General features: G+C 42.7%; 1 protein-coding gene across 6 annotated transcripts in view; it reads left to right on the top strand.

Annotated features, from left to right (window-relative positions):
- The first annotated feature begins 10656 nt into the window (after nt 1-10656).
- NFX1 (nuclear transcription factor, X-box binding 1) overlaps nt 10657-21526 on the top strand; it is an 80066-nt gene continuing 69196 nt past the window's right edge. For all 6 annotated transcript variants that reach the window (XR_006820754.1, XM_046022455.1, XM_046022453.1 and 3 more), the window contains exons 1-2: nt 10657-10734; nt 15093-16094. Coding sequence is in view for 5 of the 6 variants with exons in the window: in XM_046022455.1 (XP_045878411.1) it covers nt 10710-10734; nt 15093-16094 (1027 nt within the window). In the remaining variant the exon portion in view is untranslated. The remainder of the gene's footprint in view (nt 10735-15092; nt 16095-21526) is intronic.

Genomic DNA, 21526 nt, shown 5'->3' with positions numbered 1-21526 from the left:
TACAATTTTAATAATATCACTTCAGCCTACAACCTCTAGAAAAAAACTTAACATAGTTTCAGTGTTGATTCACCTAAAAACTCCACTATAGTAATCAAGTTTAAGTGCTAGCATCAGAGGAAGGAACAAAGAACAATCCAGGCCTGGGCCCTGATCTACAATCTAATAACTTCTAAGCAGCCTACACACTTCGTTAAAATTCTTTTTCCTTATTAGTACAATCATGCTTACCTCAGAAGGCTTTTATGAGGAATAATTGAGGTGATGGTCATGAGTATAGTTGACAGGTTTGAACACAATCCACTTCTACATGGATTTTTTACAGTACAGGATTGTAAATGTATTTTCTCTTCTTTGTGATTTTCTTAATAACATTCTTTTCTGTAGCTTACTTTATTGTAAAAATACAGTATATAATACGTATACAAAATATGTGTTAGTTGTTTATGTTATTAGTAAGGCTTTCAGTCAACAGTAGGCTACTAGTAGTTAAGTTTGGGGGGAGTTAAAAGTTATTGCAGATTTTCAACTATGCCCTATTCCCCACGTTGTTCATGTGTTAACGGTACTTTGCAACTTGCTGTTCTCATATGAGGGCTATTAACAACAACAACAAAAAAATAGGGGCTTCATTCTTTTCTTGGAAGTTTCCAGAAGTGCTACAGCCAGTCCAAACTCCTGCCCAATTTCAGGGTCTTTAATGATCCATTAGTGGGGACTAATCTCACCCTCACAAGAAACCTTCCAGTGGGATCGAACATTGTGCCTGTTCATCATTAACTTCTTGAAACCTTCCTTGGCTTCTCTACAGTTTCTCACTCAGCTCTTTAAATAATTCTTCCACTATAGTTTCAATCTTGGATTTGAGATTTATCAAAAGATATATCCTTGAAATATATCACATCCAAGATTTTAAATATTACCTGTACCTAAGGACTCAAAATAACTCTCACTAGCCTAGACCTCTTTCTTCATTCTTATTTTCAGTCCTGGGCATTACTAACTAAATGTTCCACCATTATCTAAAATCTGATATCCAGAGGCGCCTCGGTGGCTCAGTGGGTTAAGCCTCTGCCTTCAGCTCAGGTCATGATCTCAGGGGCCTGGGATCAAGCCCCACATCAGGTTCTCTGCTCAGCAGGGAGCCTGCTTCCCCCTATCTCTGCCTGACTCTCTGCCTACTTATGATCTCTCCCTCTGTCAGATAAATAAATAAAATCTTAAAAAAATTTTTTTAATTCAAAAAAAAAATCTGACATCCAAATTAAGCTTATCATCTTGGAATTCACTCTTAGCAAATATTCCCGCTCTATTTCTTTTTTTTTTTTTTAATATTTTATTTATTTGACAGACAGTGATCACAAGTAGGCAGAGAGGCAGACAGAGAGAGAGGAGGAAGCAGGCTCCCCACGGAGCAGAGAGCCCGATGCGGGGCTCGATCCCAGGACCCTGGGATCATGACCTGAGCCGAAGGCAGAGGCTTCAACCGACTGAGCCACCCAGGCGCCCTCCCGCTCTATTTCTTATCTTGCTAATGTTATCAGTGTGCCATATATTGCCAGTTTTAGTGGATAATATTTAGTCCTCCACCTAGACCTCTTTAGTGCATTGGATACTTGTGAGCAATCATTCTGACAAGATTTCCACTGCCTTGGTTTTTGTTACAACACTCTCTGGTTTTCCTGTTCTTCTATTTTCTCTAAGACTCCTTTCTGAAATCCTCATCTCTCCAGATCCGTAATGTTAGTGTTCCACAGGATTCTAATTTTTTTTTTTTTTTTAGTATTCTAACTTTTATCCACCATACTTTCTCTGATCACTGATACTTACTGAGCTCAACTATTCTCTTGGCTTTAACTTCTGACTTTTAAATCTATACTTCTATCCCAGATCTTGCCCCTGAGTTTCAGGATCCTATTCACACGCAGCTGTTTGCCTAGCAATTATTTGGAGGTTTCTGAAGCCAACAAACACATGACATTCAAATGGCTAAGACAACTATTACCTTTCCCTCAGACCTGAATCTCCTCCTCCAGTTTTCCCTGTCTCAGCTAATGGAACCATTATTCTCCATCATTCAAAACAGAAAGCTCTTGAGTTATCCTTGAGGCCTATATTTTGTCTCACCATACACAATCAATTAATCATCAAACCCTGCTTTTAACCCTAAGTGTCTTTTGGAATTAATGACTTGCTTTCTCTTCATGCATAGTCTCCTTTCTTGAGTCCATTCATCATTACAGTTACATTTATCTTTTTAAAATACAAATCTGATCTAGTTACTCCTTAAAGTTTTTTATGGTTCGCTGACACCTCTAGCAAGACACATAAAGCTTCCTGTGACTTGGCCCCTACCTCTCTGTAATAGTTTATTGCTTAGCCTTTTCAGAACAAGATTCTCTGGGGTGCCTGGTTGGCTCAGTTGGTAAAGCATGTGACTCTTGATCTTGAGGTTGTAAGTTTGAGCCCATGTTTGATGTAGGGATTACTTAAAAAAAAAATCTTAAAAAAAAAACAATAAGCATCTGGGTGGCTCAATAGGTTGGGCATCCAACTCCTGGTTTCAGCTCAGTTCATGAGCTCAGGGTCTTAGCACTGAGCTCCACATTGGGCTCCATGCTCAGTGGGAGTCTGCTTGGATGTTCTTCTCCCTCTACCACTCCCTATTCATTCTCTCTCTTTCCTCTCTCTCTCATATGAACAAATCTTTAAAAAAATACATTCACTTTTTTAAGATGGAGATATTTTCTTTTTAATTTTTTATTTATTCATTTGAGGAGTCTCTACACCCAGTGTAGGGCTCAAACTCATGACCCTGAGATCAGGAGTTACATGCTTTTCTGCCTGAGCCAGCCAGGTGCCCCAACATTCTCTTTTCTTTTACAGAACTGCCTCCCCAATATAACCACGTGATTATTGCAAAAATACCAATTAGAGTAACCCGACCCTTATTCTTCCAGGCCGTGAGAGTGGGCTTGTGACCCAGCTATGCCTGTTGGAAGTTCTTCCCTTGAATTTTCTTTTCTTTTTTTTTTTTTTTTAAGATTTTCTTTATTTATTTGACAGAGATCACAGGCAGAGAGGCAGCCAGAGAGAGGAAGGGAAGCAGGCTCCCTGCTGAGCAGAGAGCCTGATGCGGGGCTCGATCCCAGGACACTGGGATCATAACTTGAGCCGAAGGCAGAGGCTTTAACCCACTGAGCCACCCAGGCGCCCCCCCCCCCCCTTGAATTTTCTAAATGGAAACTTAAGGGAAATAACTTTCTTCCCCTACCTCCCAAATTCTTTGTCAGTATGAGAAGCTTAAGATATTGAGGCAAGAGAGGAGACAAGATGAGAGGCCAAATGAAAGAATCCTCATGGCACTGAGGCCTGACTTCTGATCCTTGAGACTCCCAGAGGGCTCCAACTCTTGGCAACTCTTCCTTTAATTCTGTGAACCCTGTGAAAATTCTGCTAGCAAACCTCTTCTTCTGCTTAAACTAGTTGGAGTTGGGTTCCTGTCACTTGCCAATAAAGATCTGCAAAAATTTCTCTGCAGCCTCTCTCTGTGCTATGTCCCACTTTTCATTGTTATGCTGTACTAATTGCTTCCAGTTCCCCCACTTCCATCATAAAGTCATGATTTCCTGCCTCTAACCATATCTTTCCCTGGAGATTCCTTAACACCTTTATCATTCTGCTAATTCTTGCTGTACTTGGAAAAGACCAAAAGCCAGGCCTTGGTCTGTGTCAGTCTTAGTGAATTTAAGGAAAGTGGAGAAGATGACTCCTGTGATAGAGTCAGTCCCAGACACAGCATAGTCTCTGCTGATGAATCCTATAGCTGCTACCAGTCAGCATCTCTGAAGCAGAATTGAGTGCAAGTAGTCTCCTTAAGTTGTAATCTGTCAGCTTTAGCAAGGTGGAGGAGATTGGAATGATCCTGTAAGAAAGTAAAAGTTTGGCACTTCAGCCTCTATTCATATCCCATAGTTTTCCTTTTATATTTTCTCTCCCCATAGATTCTAGTATAATAGTTCCGAATATGGTGTGAGCACTTGGATTTTTAAAAGCTCCCCAGGTTGTTTTTATGTGTAGCCAGAAATAAGAACCACTGCCCTAGGATGCCTGATCAGTCTGACTCTGTTTTCATGGACAAGCAGTCTGGGCTGTTGCCATCATTTTCTGCAAATGGAGAGCTAGGCACTGATTACCCTAAGGCAGTTTTCATCCAGAGACTGAGTTGGGACATATTCCCTTCTCTTCTATTTTTAGGGAGATTTTGTGAAGGATCGGTGTCAATTCTTTAAATATATGTGGAATTCACTGGTGAAGCCACCTGAGCCTGGGCTTTGAGGGAAGCTTTTTTATTATTAATTAAATCTCTTTACTTGCTATAAGTGCATTCAAATTTTTCTGGGTTGGTTTGTTTTTATTTAGTCCATTTTGGTAGTTTGTATATTTCTAGGAATTTGTCCATGTCATCTAGGTGATCTAATTTGTTAGCGTAAAGTTGTTCATAGGACCCCCTTATAATTCTTATTTCTTTAAGGTCAATAATAATGTCCCTTCTTTGATTTCTAATTTTTTAAAAAGATTTTATTTATTTATTTGACAGAGTAGGCAGAGAGGCAGGCAGAGAGAGAGGGGGAAGCAGGCTCCCTGCTGAGCAGAGAGCCCGATGTGGGGCTCGATCCCAGGTCCCTGGGATCATGACCTGAGCCGAAAGCAGAGGCTTTAACCCACTGAGCCACCCAGGCGCCCCTGATTTCTAATTTTAATAATTTGAGTTTTTCTTTCTTTTTCTTGTCAGTCTAGCTAAAAGTAAGTCAATTTTGTTCTCGTCATTTAGTGAACCACTTTGTTTTGTTGATTGTTTTCTATTTTTATTTTATTTCTGTTCTAACCTTTATTGTTTCCGTCCTTTTACTTGTTTTGGTTTAGTTTGTTCTTCTTTTTCTACTTTCTTAAGGTAGAAAGTTAAGCTATTGATATGCCGTGTGATATGCCGGGTCCCCACTCATGCACAACCTCCCCCACTATAGATATCCCTCACCACAGTGGTACGTTTGTTACAATCCATGAGCCTACACTGACACTTTAGTATCACCCAAAGTCCATAGTTTACATAGAGTTTACTTTTGGTGTACGTTCTATAGATTTTGACAATGTAACCCCATTGTATCATAAAGCATAGTTTCACTGCCCCCAAAATCCTCTTTGCTCTGCCCATTCATCCTTCCCTTCCCCCTGAGTCCTGGAAGCCACTGAGCTTTTTACTATGTCCATGGTTTGCCTTTTCCACAATGTTATATCATTGGAGTCATATATAATATAGCCTTTTCAGATTGGTTTCTTTCACTAAGTAATACGCATTTATATTTCTTCCATGTGTTATTCATGGCTTGACAGCTCATTTCTTCTTAGTAGTGAATAATACTACAGTGTCTGGACTTTATTTATTTTTATTTGTTTTAAAGACTTATTTATTATGGAGGGGTACAGAGGGAGAAGGAGAAAGAATCTTAAGCAGACTCCCTGGTGGGTGTGGAGCCTGATGATGGGCTCAGTTTGACAACCCTGAGATCATGACCTGAGCTGAAGTCAAGAGCTGGGTGCTTAAGCAACTGTGCCACTCAGGCACCTCTGGACTTTTTTTTTTTTTTAAGGTTTAAATAGACTTTTTTTTGCATTTCCTTTTTTTAAGATTTTATTTATTTATTTGACAGAAAGAGATCACAATTAGGCAGAGAAGCAGGCAGAAAGAGAGAGAGGAGGAAGCAGGCTCCCAGCAGAGCAGAGAGCCCAATGCGGGGCTCGATCCCAGGACCCTGGGATCATGACCTGAGCCGAAGGCAGAGGCTTTAACCCACTGAGCCACCCAGGCGCCCCGCATTTCCTTTTTAAAAATTAACATATAATGCATTATTTGTTTCAAGGGTGCAGGTCTGTGATTCATCAGTCTTACACAATTCACAGCACTCGTCGTAGCACATAACCTCCCCAATGTCTATAGCCCAGCCATCCCATCCCTCCCACCTTCCTCCCCTCCAGCAACCCTGTTTGTTTCCTGAGATTTAGAGTCTCATATGGTTTGTCTCTCACTCTGGTTTCGTCTTGTTTCATTTTTCCCTCCTTCCCCTATGATCCTCTGTCTTGTTTCTCAAATTCCTGATATCAGTGAGATCATATGATAATTGTCTTTCTCTGATTAACTTATTTTGCTTAGCATAATACCCTCTAGTTCCATCCACATCATTGCAAATTGCAAGATTTTGTGTTTTTTTATAGCTGCATAATATTCGTGTGTGTGTGTGTGTGTGTGTTTTCACATGTTCTTTATCCATTCATCTGATGATGGACATCCAGGCTCTTTCCATAGTTTGGCTATTATGGACATTGCTGCTATAAACATTGGGGTATGTGTACCCCTTCGGATCACTGCATTTGTATCTTTAGGGTAAAATACCCAGTAGTGCAATTGCTGGGTCATAGGTAGCTCTATTTTCAACTTTTTGAGGAAACTCCATACTGTTTTCCAGAGTGGCTGCACCAGCTTGCATTCCCACCAACAGTGTAGGAGGGTTCCCCCTTCTCCACATCCTCACCAACACCTGTCATTTCCTGACTTGTTAATTTTAGCCATTCTGACTGGTGTGAGGTGGTATCTCACTGTGGTTTTGATTTGTATTCCCCTGATGCCAAGTGATGTTGAGCAAATGTCTTCTTTGCAGAAATGTCTGTTCATGTCTTCTGCCCATTTCTTGATTGGATTATTTGTTCTTTGGGTATTGAGTTTTATAAGTTCTTTATAGATTTTGGATATTAGCCCTTTATCTGATATGTCATTTGCAAATATCTTCTCCCATTCTGTCAGTTGTCTTTTGGTTTTGTTGACTGTTTCCTTTGCTATGCAAAAGCTTTTTATCTTGATGAAGTCCCGATAGTTCATTTTTGCCCTTTCTTCCCTTGGTTTAAATAGACTTTATTGGGGCGCCAGGGTGGCTCAATCATTAAGTGGCTGCCTTCGGCTCAAGTCATGATCCCAGGATCCTAGATCAAGCCCCGCACTGGGCTCCCTGCTTGGTGGGAAGCCTGCTTCTTCCTCTCCTACTCCTGTGTTCCGTCTCTTGCTGTGTCTCTCTCTGTCCAATAAATAAAAATAAAATCTTTTAAAAAATAGACTTTATTGCTACAAGGAGAGCCCTAGTGAGTAGGGCCTTATACACCAATATATGTGGTCTGAGAATGTGACCATGGAGAAACTGAGAGTTCATGATTGCAGAAGAGGTCACTGTAATTGAAAGACATGATCCAGGGACGGCTGGCCAGGAATGCAGTAGACATGATCAGGAGAGGGCAGGGGTGGTCAGGTCACAGGGTGAGGGACAGGACACCCCCATTCACTCCTGCTGCTTATAGCACTCCATATGTGACAGGCCCCAGCCTGATGGCAGGAGGAAAAAGGAAGCAGGCAGTGATCCCAATGGCGACATCCATGGTCCCGAGCTCCTCTGGCAGTGGCTTGGAATGGATCTGGGCATGCTGTAGGGGAGCCGCTAGGTGAAGCTTGTGAGGTCCCTCAGCAGCTTCGGTGTAGGCACAGATATGGCCACATGGAATGGCTGCAGACAGTGACCAGTAGTAGTAGCCCAAGGTCGGGAAGCCAAAATGGCCACACTGGCCAGAAGTTCTGGCACCAGGGGAGCCCCTGCACTTGTTTTTCAATGCAAGTATATCATAAGTTTTGGTATATTGTATGAATTTCTGTTTGTATAGGAAAGACAGGATAAATGTTCGCTTCCAGTTTTTATATGTTTTCAAAATAATGAGAAGATTCCCTAGTATTCCAATTATGAATATTGCCATTCAGTTCCAAATTTATGCTTTTTGCCTGCTCTGTGAAATGATTGGCACCCTTTTAATTTATCCTTATCAGCTGGCAGATATTAAGATTTGTCAGAAGAGGGCACCAGAGAGGTATTGCAGGAGGAAAAGGTTTTGTTTCCTGTTTCTAATGTTTCAGTTAGGCAGGCTTTTGGGCTGTGGGCAGTTTCTCCAGTATTTGGCTCCTGCAACTTACAGGGCTTCTTCAGCACCTGGCCTTTTCAGTTTATGGTGGCAAACAGCCAGAAACTTCTCTTGGCACCCTCTCAGGTGGTTTGTAGTAGAGTGCCTCTTCTGAGACACCTACCCAAGAATGACTTTCCCTACGGAAATCTACAATGTAGATTTCTGGCAGCTTCTGCTCCTGCAGCACCATAGCCACTTCCCTGCATCTAGTGAGCCAGGGCCACATGCTCTCTGACAAGGTCTGCACTTCAGCTCTGGGGTGATCTTCATTACACAGTTTATCTTAACCATAGAGGTAGTGGCTGTTCCTTATATTGCTAATCCTATTTTATTTGAGTTCTTTTTACTTTTTTATTAGTCAATTCCTTATTTTTTTAAAAAGATTTTATTTATTTGACAGAGATTACGAGTAGGCGGAGAGGCAGGCAGAGAGAGAGAGAGGAGGAAACAGGCTCCCCGCCAAGCAGAGAGCCCAATGTGGGGCTCAATCCCAGGACCCCAGGATCATGACCTGAGTGGAAGGCAGAGGCTTTAACCCACTGAGCCACCCAGGCGCCCCTATTCAATTCCTTATTACTCCAATTCTCTCTTATAGTTAGTAAGTCTTTAAATAATCAGATCTTCTCTGTTCAAATAACTGTGTGGTTCCTCTCACCTGATTGGACCCACACTGATACATCGGTAATTTTTTTTTTTTTTACGATTTTATTTATTTATTTGACAGACAGAGCTCACAAGTAGGCAGAGAGTCAGGCAGAGAGAGAGGAGGAAGCAGGCTCCGCAAGGAGCAGAGAGCCTGATGTGGGGCAGAGAGCCTGATGTGGGGCTTGATCCCAGGACTCTGGGATCATGACCTGAGCCGAAGGCAGAGGCTTAACCCACTGAGCCACCCAGGCACCCCAACATCTGATAATTTCTAAAGGTGACTATATGGTTGGTTGGTTGGTTGGTTGGTTGGTTGGTTGGTTGGTTTGGTGAACTGATCTGTCAAAATTAATGATTTGTGTTTTTTCTTTCACAATGCTAACATAATTTGAAATTATTTAAAAATAATTAATTTGTAAATATAAATTACTTAGTTCTTAATCTCCCCTACTAGACAATCCACTTCACGGGGGTGGGGACCATGTTTGTCTTTTTCACCATTTACTTCCAGCACTTAAAGCAATGCCTAGGAGAGTATGCATTAAAACACATATGACCCTGATATGAGGACGAGGAGATGCAACATGGGGGGTTAGGAGGATAGGAGAAGAATAAATGAAACAAGATGGGATTGGGAGGGAGACAAACCATAAGTGACCCTTAATCTCACAAAACAAACTGAGGGTTGCTGGGGGGAGGGGAGGTTGGGAGAGGGGGAGGGGGTTATGGACACTGGGAGGGTATGTGCTATGGAGAGTGCTGTGAAGTGTAAACCTGGCGATTCACAGACCTGTACCTCTGGGGATAAAAATACATTATATGTTTATAAAAAAAATAAATAAATAAATAAACACATATGAATAAATGAATCTATTTCGTATTTGGGGGGACGTCTGGACCAGTGAATTAGGTTACAAATACACATGCTTTACGCTTACATGTTGTGCTCTATTTAGTAATGCAATAACAAACTACATACATTCATTTAAAATTTTGTTACTTTTGAGGTGACTGTCTGCCTTTAGCTCAGGTCTCGATCCCTGAGTCCTGGAATCTAGTCCCACATCGGGCTCCCTAGTGAGCAGGAGGCCTGCTTCTCCCTCTCCCACTCCCTCCACTTGTGTTCCCTCTCTCAGCAGCTCTCTGTCAAATAAAATTTTGTTGCTTTTTCTTAAAGATCTTATTTTGTTATTTATTTAAGAGAGTGAACATGAGGGGGCGGGGGGGGGGGCGCGGGGGGAACAGAGGAAGAGGGAGAATCCCCGCAGAGCAGCTAGCCTGAGGCGAAGGCAGACGCTTAACCAACTTAGCCACCCAGATGCCCCTAAAATTTTACTTTAGAAATTATTGGTGCCTCCAAAGTTTCCCTCTCACGTTCAGTATCCATCTGTATTTTATTGTCATCTGCCCGTTCAAGTTCCTTACCATTTCTAATCCATGGTTAATCGGGATTTTTTGTGGGGGTTTTTTTAGGTTCTTTTGACTTATCGTTTTCTGATTTTTAAGCATTCTCCATATATTAGCCCTTTATCGGTTTTTGTTTGTTTGTTTTGCGCGTATTTTCACTCAGGTTCCCCTTTGACTACCTAGCGGGGTTTTTTGTTGTTTTTTAACCCCAAAGCCAAACTACTCCAGGTAGAAAGTGACGTCTGAGTTAACTGCGGAAGGCCAGGTGAAGTTAGTTGGGTGCCAGGACAAAAGGGCACAGTAGCAAAAAAACACCGTGAATCTCAAAGCGAAAAACAATGACTACGCAAATTCCTGCCAGCACACAAACGTGATCCTCCCCACCTACAGCCAGCCTCTAATCCCCTCCTCCAGGCCGGCGCCTGGCGCTTGTGTCTGACGTCACGGACGCACCTCCCAGTTCACTTAGGCCGCGCAACCTCCGTGGCCATCCACCCCGCGCGCAGATGTGAATATTCTTGTGGCGCCGGAAGTCAAAGACACGTGACCGGGTGACAGCCCTCTCTAGGTTGCAGAGCTCGCTTTAGGTGTTGCGGCACGGGATGGCGGAGGCGCCTCCTGTCTCAGGTACTGTCCTGGCCCGCGCGGGACTGGGCCCCTCTCGGGGAACGGAAGTTGGGTCAGTGGCGACTCCTAGGGCTCCGGCCATTCATACCGCGAGAGTGGCGGTCGGGATAGTGGGAACCAGGGCTCGGGATAGTGGCTCGGAAGGGCCAAGCCACGCGCGTCGTGGGTACCGAGACGACCGTCCTCCACTGGGTTGTGAAGCCCCGCAGCTGGGTTTCCAGGGAGAGCGGGTTTGTCCCGGCGCCCAGTGAATCGATGTGGGCGTCCCGCCTTCAGCCCGGCTCTACTGGGGCGGAGGCCGCACTAATCTCCCAACAGGCGGGCGTCGGCCGAGTCACCGCCCGTGATGGTGGCGGGCTCTCGATGCGTGGCGGGTTGGCGCGTCCTGGGGCAGTAGAGCGAGCGCGAGCCGAACATCAGTGCTTTCATTCTCAGACTGCCACGCAGTGTGGCTGAGTCTCAGTTTCCTCATCCATCGGCTGGGGGTAAATAAGTCAATTCTTGTGAAGGTTCCCGCCCTGTACCATACCTGTTCCGTAATTGTTAGCTCACTTATTTTGGGGTTGGTTCTATGTGTAGAACAGCTTCATTTGCCTGTTCATGTAGCATCCATTTCCATTTCCTTCAAGGTGTACTTTAGGTCTTTGTTCTCCAGACTTTTGGGCAGACACCAAAAAGAAACATTTTATATCTGATTTAGTGCACATATGTATATAATATAAAAAAGAAACAAAAGTTTTAGGAAGTAATGCTTTTTCTTACTAATTGCAATACACTCTATTTTCTGTTTTCTTTGAAGAAATACTTGTCACAACCCACTACATTGATTTCATTTCAGGACCCACTCTTTCTGGAAAAACAGGACAGCAGTCTGCAGCATGTGGTTTGTAAACATTGATTTTAGTCTTAGTTCTGCCACTTACCGGTGTTGGGGCACCAAGAAGAGTGTGTTTGTGTACTGGGTGGCCACTAAAATGTACTTGTCACTTTGGGTCTTGGTCAGAAAAGTTGGATTTGCCAAACCCTAGTCCTGATTTATAAAGGTTTTAAATCTTGCAGGATGGGAATCTTTTAGGTTAGTGTGGTGTTTTGTTATTCTCCCACCCATTTTTCCCCCCAGATCTTCTAAACTGGATCCATTGATCTTCCCATCCTCAGGCTCACTTCTGGCCCATTTCTACACTCTTCAGTGTTTGAGGCGGGATTGGGTGAGGCCAGTTGTGAGGTATGGTTTTGACCTTCCTTGTTGTGCCCCAGGTTCCAACTACCCGCCCCCTCCCATCTACTATGGCATATTTCCCTCGTCCAGAGACCTCTCCAGTCCCTCTCCTGTTCCTTAGTTTACTTTTTTCTTTTCTTTTTTAAAGATTTTATTTACTTATTTGTCAGAGAGAGAGCAAAAATGAGAGAGTGAGCACAAGTGGGGGGAGCAGCAGGTAGAGGGAGAAGCAGGCTCCTCTCTGAGCAGGGAGCCCCACGTGGGACTCAATCCCAGGATCCTGGGATCACGAACTGAACCGAAGGCAGACACTTAACCAACTGAGCCACCCAGGTGTCCCCCTTAGTTTGCTTTTGCCTTGGTTCCTATTCCATGCTCTTATTTCAGCATCATCTTTAGCCCACACCTCCATCTCCACTCAGGGTTTAGTTCTCTTGCCCACTCCTGTCCTCAGTAACAGGTTCAGGTATATCTTTCTTTTTTTTTCTTTTTTTTTTTTTAAATAAAGATTTTATTTATTTATTTGACAGAGAGAGATCACAAGTAGATAGAGAGGCAGGCAGAGAGAGAGAGAGGGAAGCAGGCTCCCTGCTGAGCAGAGAGCCCGATGCGGGACTCGATCCCAGGACCCCGAGATCATGACCTGAGCCGAAGGCAGCGGCTTAACCCACTGAGCCACCCAGGTGCCCCCCAGGTATATCTTTCTGCCCATGGGAAGATTCTCCAATGCCAGCTTTGTTTCTTGACTTCATAATCTCTTGGATTTCCCCCTTATTCTTCTCCTCTCACCTGTTGGACACTTACTACGCTGCTGTGTTATCTTCGATCTAGGGTACTACTTATATCCTATTTACTGAGTAACTTCTAGCTACTTAAAATACTGAGGAGGAAAAGAAGGTATCTCACATCTTTGTGTCTCTGGTGCAGATTCCTGATTTATGTGCCCTTTTTCCCTTCCTCCTATCTCTCAAGGGTCTTTCTGAAGGCATTACCAACTACCTCATGTCTAATGGAACCGTACCGTGTTTGAATAGTGCTCCCCTGTTTAGACTCTCTAGTTGCATCGACTCCTTGCTTAGCATGGAACACGTTCTTCCCATCCTTTACTAGGCTATTCGGACAACTTAACTGACTTTTCTTCTGCCTCTTTACAACTTTGTTTCTTCAAGAAGGAGCAGACTATATGACATCCACTTGATCTAATCTACCCATTCCCACCTTTATGTTCTCTCTTATGTTTCTGGAACATCTCCTTTGCCACCTTCTGAATCTTTATAATCCTCTTTGCTTTGTAAGGCTTTCCACCCAGTCCCCAGAATTGCCTGTGTGAATGCTTTCAGGACAAATCCTGAATTGAGTGAGAGGTTACTCTATGACCTTTATGATTTCGTTCATTTCTTCAGTATATGTTTCTATGGTACCCAACTCCCAGCTTCTGACAGTGCTGTGTAAGAGTGTGGTCCCTAGGGCCATGTAGCCTGGGGTGGAATCCTGAGTCTGCTTTGGAACACCTCTGTGGCCTTTGGCAAGTAAATTTCTCAGTGTCACCTTTCTCGTCAGGAATGTAAGGATTAAATAGGTTAACAGATGCAAAGTATTTAGAATAGTGCCTGGCACATGTTAATTACCTAATAAATGTTAGCATTTATTATTAAATCTGAAACCCACACTCTGCACTGCACCCATCTGAGGTCAGGTCTGTGTGTTTTAGATAGTCTGTAGTTCTAACTGCAAAAATAAAGCACCATTTTAACCACTTCACGTATGTTACTAATTTGCTTTATTCTTCATAGCAACTCTCTGATGTAGGGATTGTTACTTTCTCCATTCCTTATAAGAAAATTTGGGTTAAGTCATTTGCATAAAGACACAAGTGATGGCAGGGTCATAAACCCATGTCTTCCAAGCCCCACTGATTCATAGTGTAGTTGACCCTTAAACATTGCGTGATGATTTATGATTCCCCAGAAACTTAACAAGTAACAGCCTACTATTGACTAGAAACCTTACCAGTAACATAGTCAAGTAACATATATTTTGCATGATATGTGCATTATATACTGTACTCTTACAATAAAGTAAGCTAGAGTAAAGAAAATGCTATCAAGAAAATCATAAGGAAGAGAAAATATGTTTACAGTACTTGACGTACTGTATTGACATATAAGTGGACTTGTATAGTTTAAAACTTGTGTTGTTCAGAGGTCAACTGTATAATCCATATGTTACACATAATTCTGACTTTTCTACTAACTAGTGTGTCCTTAGGCAAATCATTTACTCTTTGGGCTTCAGGGGAAAAAAAAAAGAATCACATTGGGGGAAGGAAATGAGTGGGTTGAAGAGGCATATACTTAATTTTTGAGACTCGGATTCTGGACTATATTATAGAGGTTATATATGGAAAACCTAAAATATATTCCTGGGTTGGGGGAAGAGATGGGAACTAATATTATGTCAAGTACTATCTATATGAAGTCTTACCTAAACTTTACAACAGCCCTTTGAAATAGTATCACCTTCTGTCAAGGATGAGGAAATGAAGGCTAAAAGCAATCAAGTGATATTCCTAAGCTCCTATCATCAATTGGAGAGCCAGACTTCAAACTGATTTTGGCTGACTCCAAAACCTGTTTACTTGATATTATGTAATGCTACCTTAAGAGTTTTGAAAGACCACGTGGAATCTGCTCATTGATTCTCACCCCCAAATTGTTTGCCGACTTGAAATTTTTTGATAAAGTAAGTAGATACATAAATCATGCCTGATCAGGATGCCTGACTGGCTCAGTCGGCACAGCATGCGACTCTGGATCTTGGGGTTGTGATTCCAAGCCCCATATAGGGCATGGAGCTTACATTTAAAATGATAATAATAATGCTTGGTCACCCTGGTGAGCAGTTTTACTTAGTAGTTCTTAGCGGTGGCTATTGGTGAGGTTACTGGACATTTACTGGTCAGCGTTCCACAAGCATCTTGAACCCATCATATTTACAGGAAACATAGGCTTCACTAAGAGCCTGTTGTATTTATACAAGTCTTTAGGAAAATGATGTTTAGATAATGACTTAGAGCCTTCTGGGCTTTGTGGGTGATGATTAATTTCTTTACTGGCATGTCTATTTTCTTATATCCTAGGTACTTTTAAATTCAACACGGATGCTGCTGAGTTTATTCCTCAGGAGAGAAAAAATTCTGGTCTAAGTTGTGGGAGTCAAAGGAGACTAGATTCTAATAGGACTGGTAGAAGAAATTATAGTTCACCACCTCCCTGTCACCTTTCCAGGCAAGTCCCATATGATGACATCTCTGCTGTTCATCAGCATGGTTATCCTTTGGGAAGCAAACCTAAAAGTCAACAGATTTCTTTTCAGTCCTCTGCTTCTAACAAATCACTCAAGAACCATGGCCTTCAGAACCAACCTTGGCAGAAATTGAGGAATGAAAAGCAGCATATCAAAGTCAAGAAAGTACAGAATCTCACTGACCAGACCTCAGATGCAGCTGGCTTAGAAAGTGTGGGTAGGTCAGAGAGTGGGACAAACCCCAGAGAACACAGCCCTTCTGAGAATGAGAAGGAAATTGTTGGTGCAGATCCCAGGGGAGCAAAACCCAAAAAAGCAGCCCAATTTGTGTACAGCTATGGTAGAGGACCAAAAGTCAAGGGAAAACTCAAATGTGAGTGGGGTAACAGAATGAATCCAAAATCCGAGGATGCTGGACCTGAAAATACCAAACCTGTGGGGGTTATGCACCCTGACTCTTTGGATACATCCTTTAAAAAAGGAGTATTGGATGGGTATGCAGCCAGACGCAACGAGCAGAGAAGATTCCCACAGAAAAGGCCTCCCTGGGAAGTGGAAGGGGCCAGGCCACGACCAGGCAGGAATCCACCAAAACAAGAGGGCCAACGACTTACAAATGCCGGACCCAGGAACAACATGGCCCCCATTCCAAAGGATAATCCTAATGAAAGACCAGCAAAATCTGCCTGTGACAATGGGAACTTGGCAGTCGTCAACAAGTCTTCCAGAAGGGTTGACCCAGAAAAATGTGCTGTAAGGAGGCAGGATCCTCAAGTAACATCTTTCCCCCGAGGCAAACAGAACCATGTGCTAAAGAATGTGGAAACACACACAGGTAAATCTATCTAGAGGGTGGAAATATTTTGTTTTGTTTTATTTTTAATAGATAATAAATTCACACAGTTGAGGAACCAGAAATCACAGTGAAACAGCTCTTTTTATCCTTGTTCATCATCTGCCTGGGTCCTGCCACCACTTGCTCCCCACCCCAGTATGTAAACACTTAGTTTATATATATCATAAGCAAATACAAATAGGGAACTTTTTTTCTTAACAGATAAGAAATTTAGTAAGGGATAAAATGAAAAAAAAAAAAAAAAAGAAATTTAGTAAGGGTTTTTTAAAATGCCGATATGGGTCTTACAGATGTTTGGTTACAAGATTTTTTATTTTTAATCATGAAAGCACAGGTAGGGGATGATGACATCTCCACTACCTCTCCTCGTTCCAGCCTGCAAGGAACTTGTCTCTTGTCTGCTTATCTGTAGGAGGTCCTGACTATTCTTGCCATCTTCAGTTTCTTTCTCTTAGTCCATCTGTCGCACCAGCATCGGGAGAGGGCAGAGAGGGGTAGAGGGAGAGAATCCCAAGCAGACTCCCCGCTGAGCACAGAGCCCAATGCGGGGCTTGATCTCATGACCCCAAGATCATGACCTGATCCAAAATCAAGAGTCCCACATTTAACCAACCGAGCACTCGGACACCCCTCTTTCTTCATTTTTATATCCCTGTTGCTTAACATAGCTCTTAGAACGTATTAAGTACTCAGCTCTGGCTATTGGAAAGTTCTTCCTTACATTGAACTGAAAACTTCTTTCCAGTAAATACTTTCTATGCCCTGGTTCAAGTTCTGCCCTCTGAAGCAACACAGCAACCAGTCTCTCTCCTCACAGTTTCCCTCCCCCCGATTGCAAATAAACTTTTTTGTGGTATTTGAAGTCACTTCTCATTTTGCCCTAGGTATGTATTTCATCTAGGCTAACCATCTTCATTCCAGTAGCTCTTCCTCATGGATCTTCACCATCTGGTCTCCCTCCAGTTTAATGTACATAGCCCAGCCCAACACATGAAGTTACCTCCTGCCTGGGTCTGTTTTCACACTGGCTTAATAGTTCTAGTTCTCATTTGCTTTGTTAGGCACTTCTTCCTCTTGGGACCTCAACTTGTATGTGAACCAAAGTAATGATATACAGAGTTGTTTTTGAATTCGTAAGTCTGGTTAATAGTTTCCTTTTGCTTTATAACAAATTCCCACATGTGTAGTGGCTTAAGAGAACACATTTATTATATCACAGTTTCTTTGGGTCAGGAGCCTGGTTAGGGGTTAGCCAAGTTCTCTACTCAGAGCTTCCCAGGACTAGAATTTGGCCAGGGAGGCAATCTCATCTGAGTCATAGGATTCTCTTCTCCTCTCACTGGTTTTTGGTAAGATATGTTCCTTATGGGTGTAGAATGAGGCCCCCATATTCTTGCTGGCTATTGACTGGAGGGCGGTCACTCAGCTTTTAGAGGTTACCTGCAATTTCCTACCACATGACCCTCTACACAACATGGTACTTTTCTTTTTCAAGGTCTATCAGAACACAGGTGCTGCAGATTGTTCAAATTTCTCTGACTTCTCTCTTTGATCCCTAGACTCTTTTTAAAAAAGGATTTGCCTGATTAGATCAGCCCCACCCATACTCAAGAGGAGGAGATTATACAGGGCACACACACCTGTATGCATATGGGAATCTCAGAGGCCATCTTAGAGTTCTGCCTAAGAAATCTCTCTTGACCTCACATACCCCACATATTTTTGAGAATATTTTATTCACATTTATTGAATAAATATTATGTACAAGCACTGTTCTCAGTACTGGAAGTACAGTACTGGTAAAATTCACATTCTGGTAGGGAAGGCAGGCAGAAAGTTCTTAAACCTATATTTAATATGCCAGTTGATGGGTAAAGGCTAAAGAGAATATAAAGCAGGTTAAAAGGACAGTAACAGCAACACTTGTCTAACTAGGTTCATCTGTTTGAGGAGGCAACTTGAATAGAGACCAGAAGGAAATGCAGCAGCGCGCCATGTGGCTCTCTGAAGAGTATCCCAAGTAGAGGGAGAATCAAATTTAGATTTGGGTGGGAGGGGAGACATTGTGAGCAACGGAAGAGGCAGGCAGTAGAGGAGGTCAGAGAAGTCACAAGGACTGGATCATGTGAAGCCCTTGGACTTGGTTCTGATTAAGAATATGAAAAGCAGCTAGAGGTTTGGGGGGAAAAGGATGACGTGATATTACTAGCATTCTAAAACGATCACTCAGCCTGCTGTTTGGAGAATTGGCTCTTAAGCAAGGGGACAAGTTAGGAAGCTGTTGCAGTAATTTACATGGTTGGTGATAGAGACTTGGACTAGGGTAGTAGTGTTGGAAGAGGTAAGAGTGTTAGACTTTGGATGTATTTGGAAGATAAAACTGTTAGGATTTGCAAATAGACAAGATGTTGGCTGCAAGAGAATGAGAGGGGTCAAGGACCAAGCCAAGGCTTTTGTGTCTGAGTAATGTAAAATTAGAATTGCTGGGGCACCTGACTGGCTCAGTCTGTGGAGCATGTGACTCTTGATCTCTGGGTTATAGGTTCGAGCCCCACATTAGCTGTAGAGATTATTTTAAAAATAAAATCTTTAAAAAAAAACAGAATTGCCAGATACTGAAGTGGTAAAACTGCTGGGAGAGAAAAGGTGGTGTTTGTTTTGAAAACTCTTTAGTTTGAGATAATTTTATATTTATAGAAAAGTTATAAAGATAGTACTGGGAATTCCCATATATCCTTCACCCAGCTTTGTCTAATGTTAATATCTTATATAACCAACTCTGGCCCTTGGTCAAAACTAAGAAATTAACACTGGTTAATTAACACTGGTATAAACTAAACTGTAGACTTCCTTTGGATTTTGCCATTTTTTCCACTACCATCCTTTTTTGTTCCAGCATTCAGTCCAGGATACCATGTTGAAATTAGTCATCCATCATGTCTCTTTGATCTCCTCTCAGTCTTTCTTAGTCTTTTTGTTGGAAAGGTTTTCTTAATCTTCCCTTGTTGGAAAAGATGTTTTTGGATATGTTTTGTTTTGTCTGCTCCTTGTTTAGAAAATTAAGAGAATTAGGGAGTTAAAAATTCAGGCAGAGATCTGGGCTGGAGATTTAAATTTGGGAACTTTGCACTGAGTCCTCTAACAGACTAGAGGTCACCTAAGCTGTGAGCATAGTTAGAGAAGAAAGGTTGGAGGGTAGAGCCTTTCTATACCTCATTGTTTCAAGGTTAGAAGATAGGGACCCATCAAAAGAGATGGGGAATGAGTAGGAATTGAACTAGGAAGTGAACCATGTTTTTGTTTGTTTGTTTAAAGTATTTATTATTTGAGAGAGAAAACATAAACAAGAGGAATGGCAGAGGGAGAGGTAGGTTGCCCTCTGAGCAGGGAGCCCGATACAGGGCTTGACCCCAGGATCCTAGGTTCATGACAGGAGCCGAAGGCAGACACTTAACCCAGCCACCCAGGCATCACAGAAGTGAACCTTGTTTTGTTTTGTTAAAGGTTTTATTTATTTACTTATTTGACAGACAGAGATCACAGGTAGGCAGAGAGGCAGGCAGAGAGAGAGGGAGAAGCAGGCTCCCCACTGAGCGGGCCTGATGTGGGGCTCAATCCCAGGACCTGGGATCATGACCCGAGCCGAAGGCAGAGGCTTTAACCCACTGAGCCACCCAGGCACCCCGAAGGCTTGCTTTATTTATTTGACAGATTGAGAGAGAGATCACAAGTAGGCAGAGAGAGAGGAAGGAAAGCAGGTTCCCCGCTGAGCAGAGAGCCCGATATGGGGCTCGATCCCAAGACCCTAAAATCATGAGCCTGAGCCGAAGGCAGAGGCCTAACCCACTGAGCCACCCAGGGGCCCAGAAGTTAACCATGTTTTAAACACAAAACTAAAAAAAAGAGCTCAAGGAGAAGGGAGTTATGCCAAGGAGAAGGATCAGTTGTGCCAAATGCTGCTGATGCATCCAGCAAGAGGACAGCTTCACATTGATTGCTGGATTTGGTGGTGTGAAGGTTATTGGTCTTGATAAGAGCAGTTTTGGTGAAATAGTGGAGGTGAAAGCTTGATTAGAATGGAAAGAGAGGGTGACCCCAGATAAAAGTCTCCCTGGCTGCTTGAGACTGGTCTTTGCTTACTCTTATTCTGTATCAAGAGTAACTAGCACTGCTCCTGTTCTCCCAAGCTGTCTGGATCCCTCTTTCTCTGGTACCAGGATCCCCTATATCCTTAGTCCGTTTCTGCTCTGCTCCTGCTTTTAATTAATCTGTGGCCTTCTCTTAAGTTCACCCCTTTCCTTCCAGCCTGTTCAGAGCATGCTCTTTTCCTTTATCCTACTTGCCTTAGTTTCGGGAAGATGGGAAAGGCATGCTCCTCTCCCAGTATCCTTTCTGAACCATTATATTTCTACCTTGTTTCAGAATCCCTGCTCCTTTGAACCTACCAGTGCATCACTTTTTGGCTACATCACCTCCCATGTCTCTTTATCTTTGTCATGTTTTAGCCTCCAGTCTCCCAGCCCTAGTGTCATTTATTAATGTCTCCTGCCTATATCTTTCCTCTTCCACAGTGATTCTCAAAGTATAGTTTCAGACCAGCAGCTGAAAAGCATATTCTTGGGCTTCACCTCAGACTTAACAAATAGAAATTCTGGGAGTAGGGCCCAGTAGTCTTATTTTTTATCAAGCCTCCAAGTGACTCTGTTTTGAGAACCAGATTTACCATAAGTCCTGCTATTAATCTGCAAGACTTTAGTGATCATATGGATTATACCATTCTCACTTTCTTTGATCTTCTCAACCACAGTGACCTTCACCTTCATTATCCCTCCACACCCACTACTACTTTCTGACCATAACCTCCTGTCCTCTGGCACTCTGAGTCTATTCCACCCACTAACTGTATCATCAGCTGTTTCTCATTCTTTATTCCCTCCTCAGGCTGGGCCTTAATGTAATTTTAAAGTATTATCCTTCTGCCAAGCCATTTGGCAGAATCCCCACCCTGGGTTGATACTGCAGTCTACCTTTTCTGCTCCATCTGACTAACAGAATGCTGTTCTAGGAAATCATATGATAGTACAGATTTGGTGCTTCTGCAGATTCACCCTTTCAGGGAAGTCTTCCTGATCCCCCTGTTTAGAACTCTAGTATTTCCCCCGCCACCAGCATTCCCTATCCTTTACTGATTTATTTTTCTCCGTAGCACTTATCACTAATCAATGATGAATTGAATTCGTACTATCTATGGATATGCTTTTTCATATAATTTCAATAACTTTTCATTATTTATTTATTGTTTCCCTTCCCCTACGGGGTAGTAACTTCCTAAGGGCAGTAGATTTTTGTCTGCTTTGTTTACCGTGTATTCTTAGTGTTTAAATAATGCCTGGCACACAGTAGGTTCTCAG

The sequence above is a fragment of the Meles meles genome, chromosome 11, assembly GCF_922984935.1.
Source record: "Meles meles chromosome 11, mMelMel3.1 paternal haplotype, whole genome shotgun sequence".
NCBI classification, from domain to species: Eukaryota; Metazoa; Chordata; class Mammalia; order Carnivora; family Mustelidae; genus Meles; species Meles meles.
The sequence above is the reverse complement of the archived record's forward strand: the minus strand, read 5'-3'. Positions and strand labels throughout refer to the sequence as shown.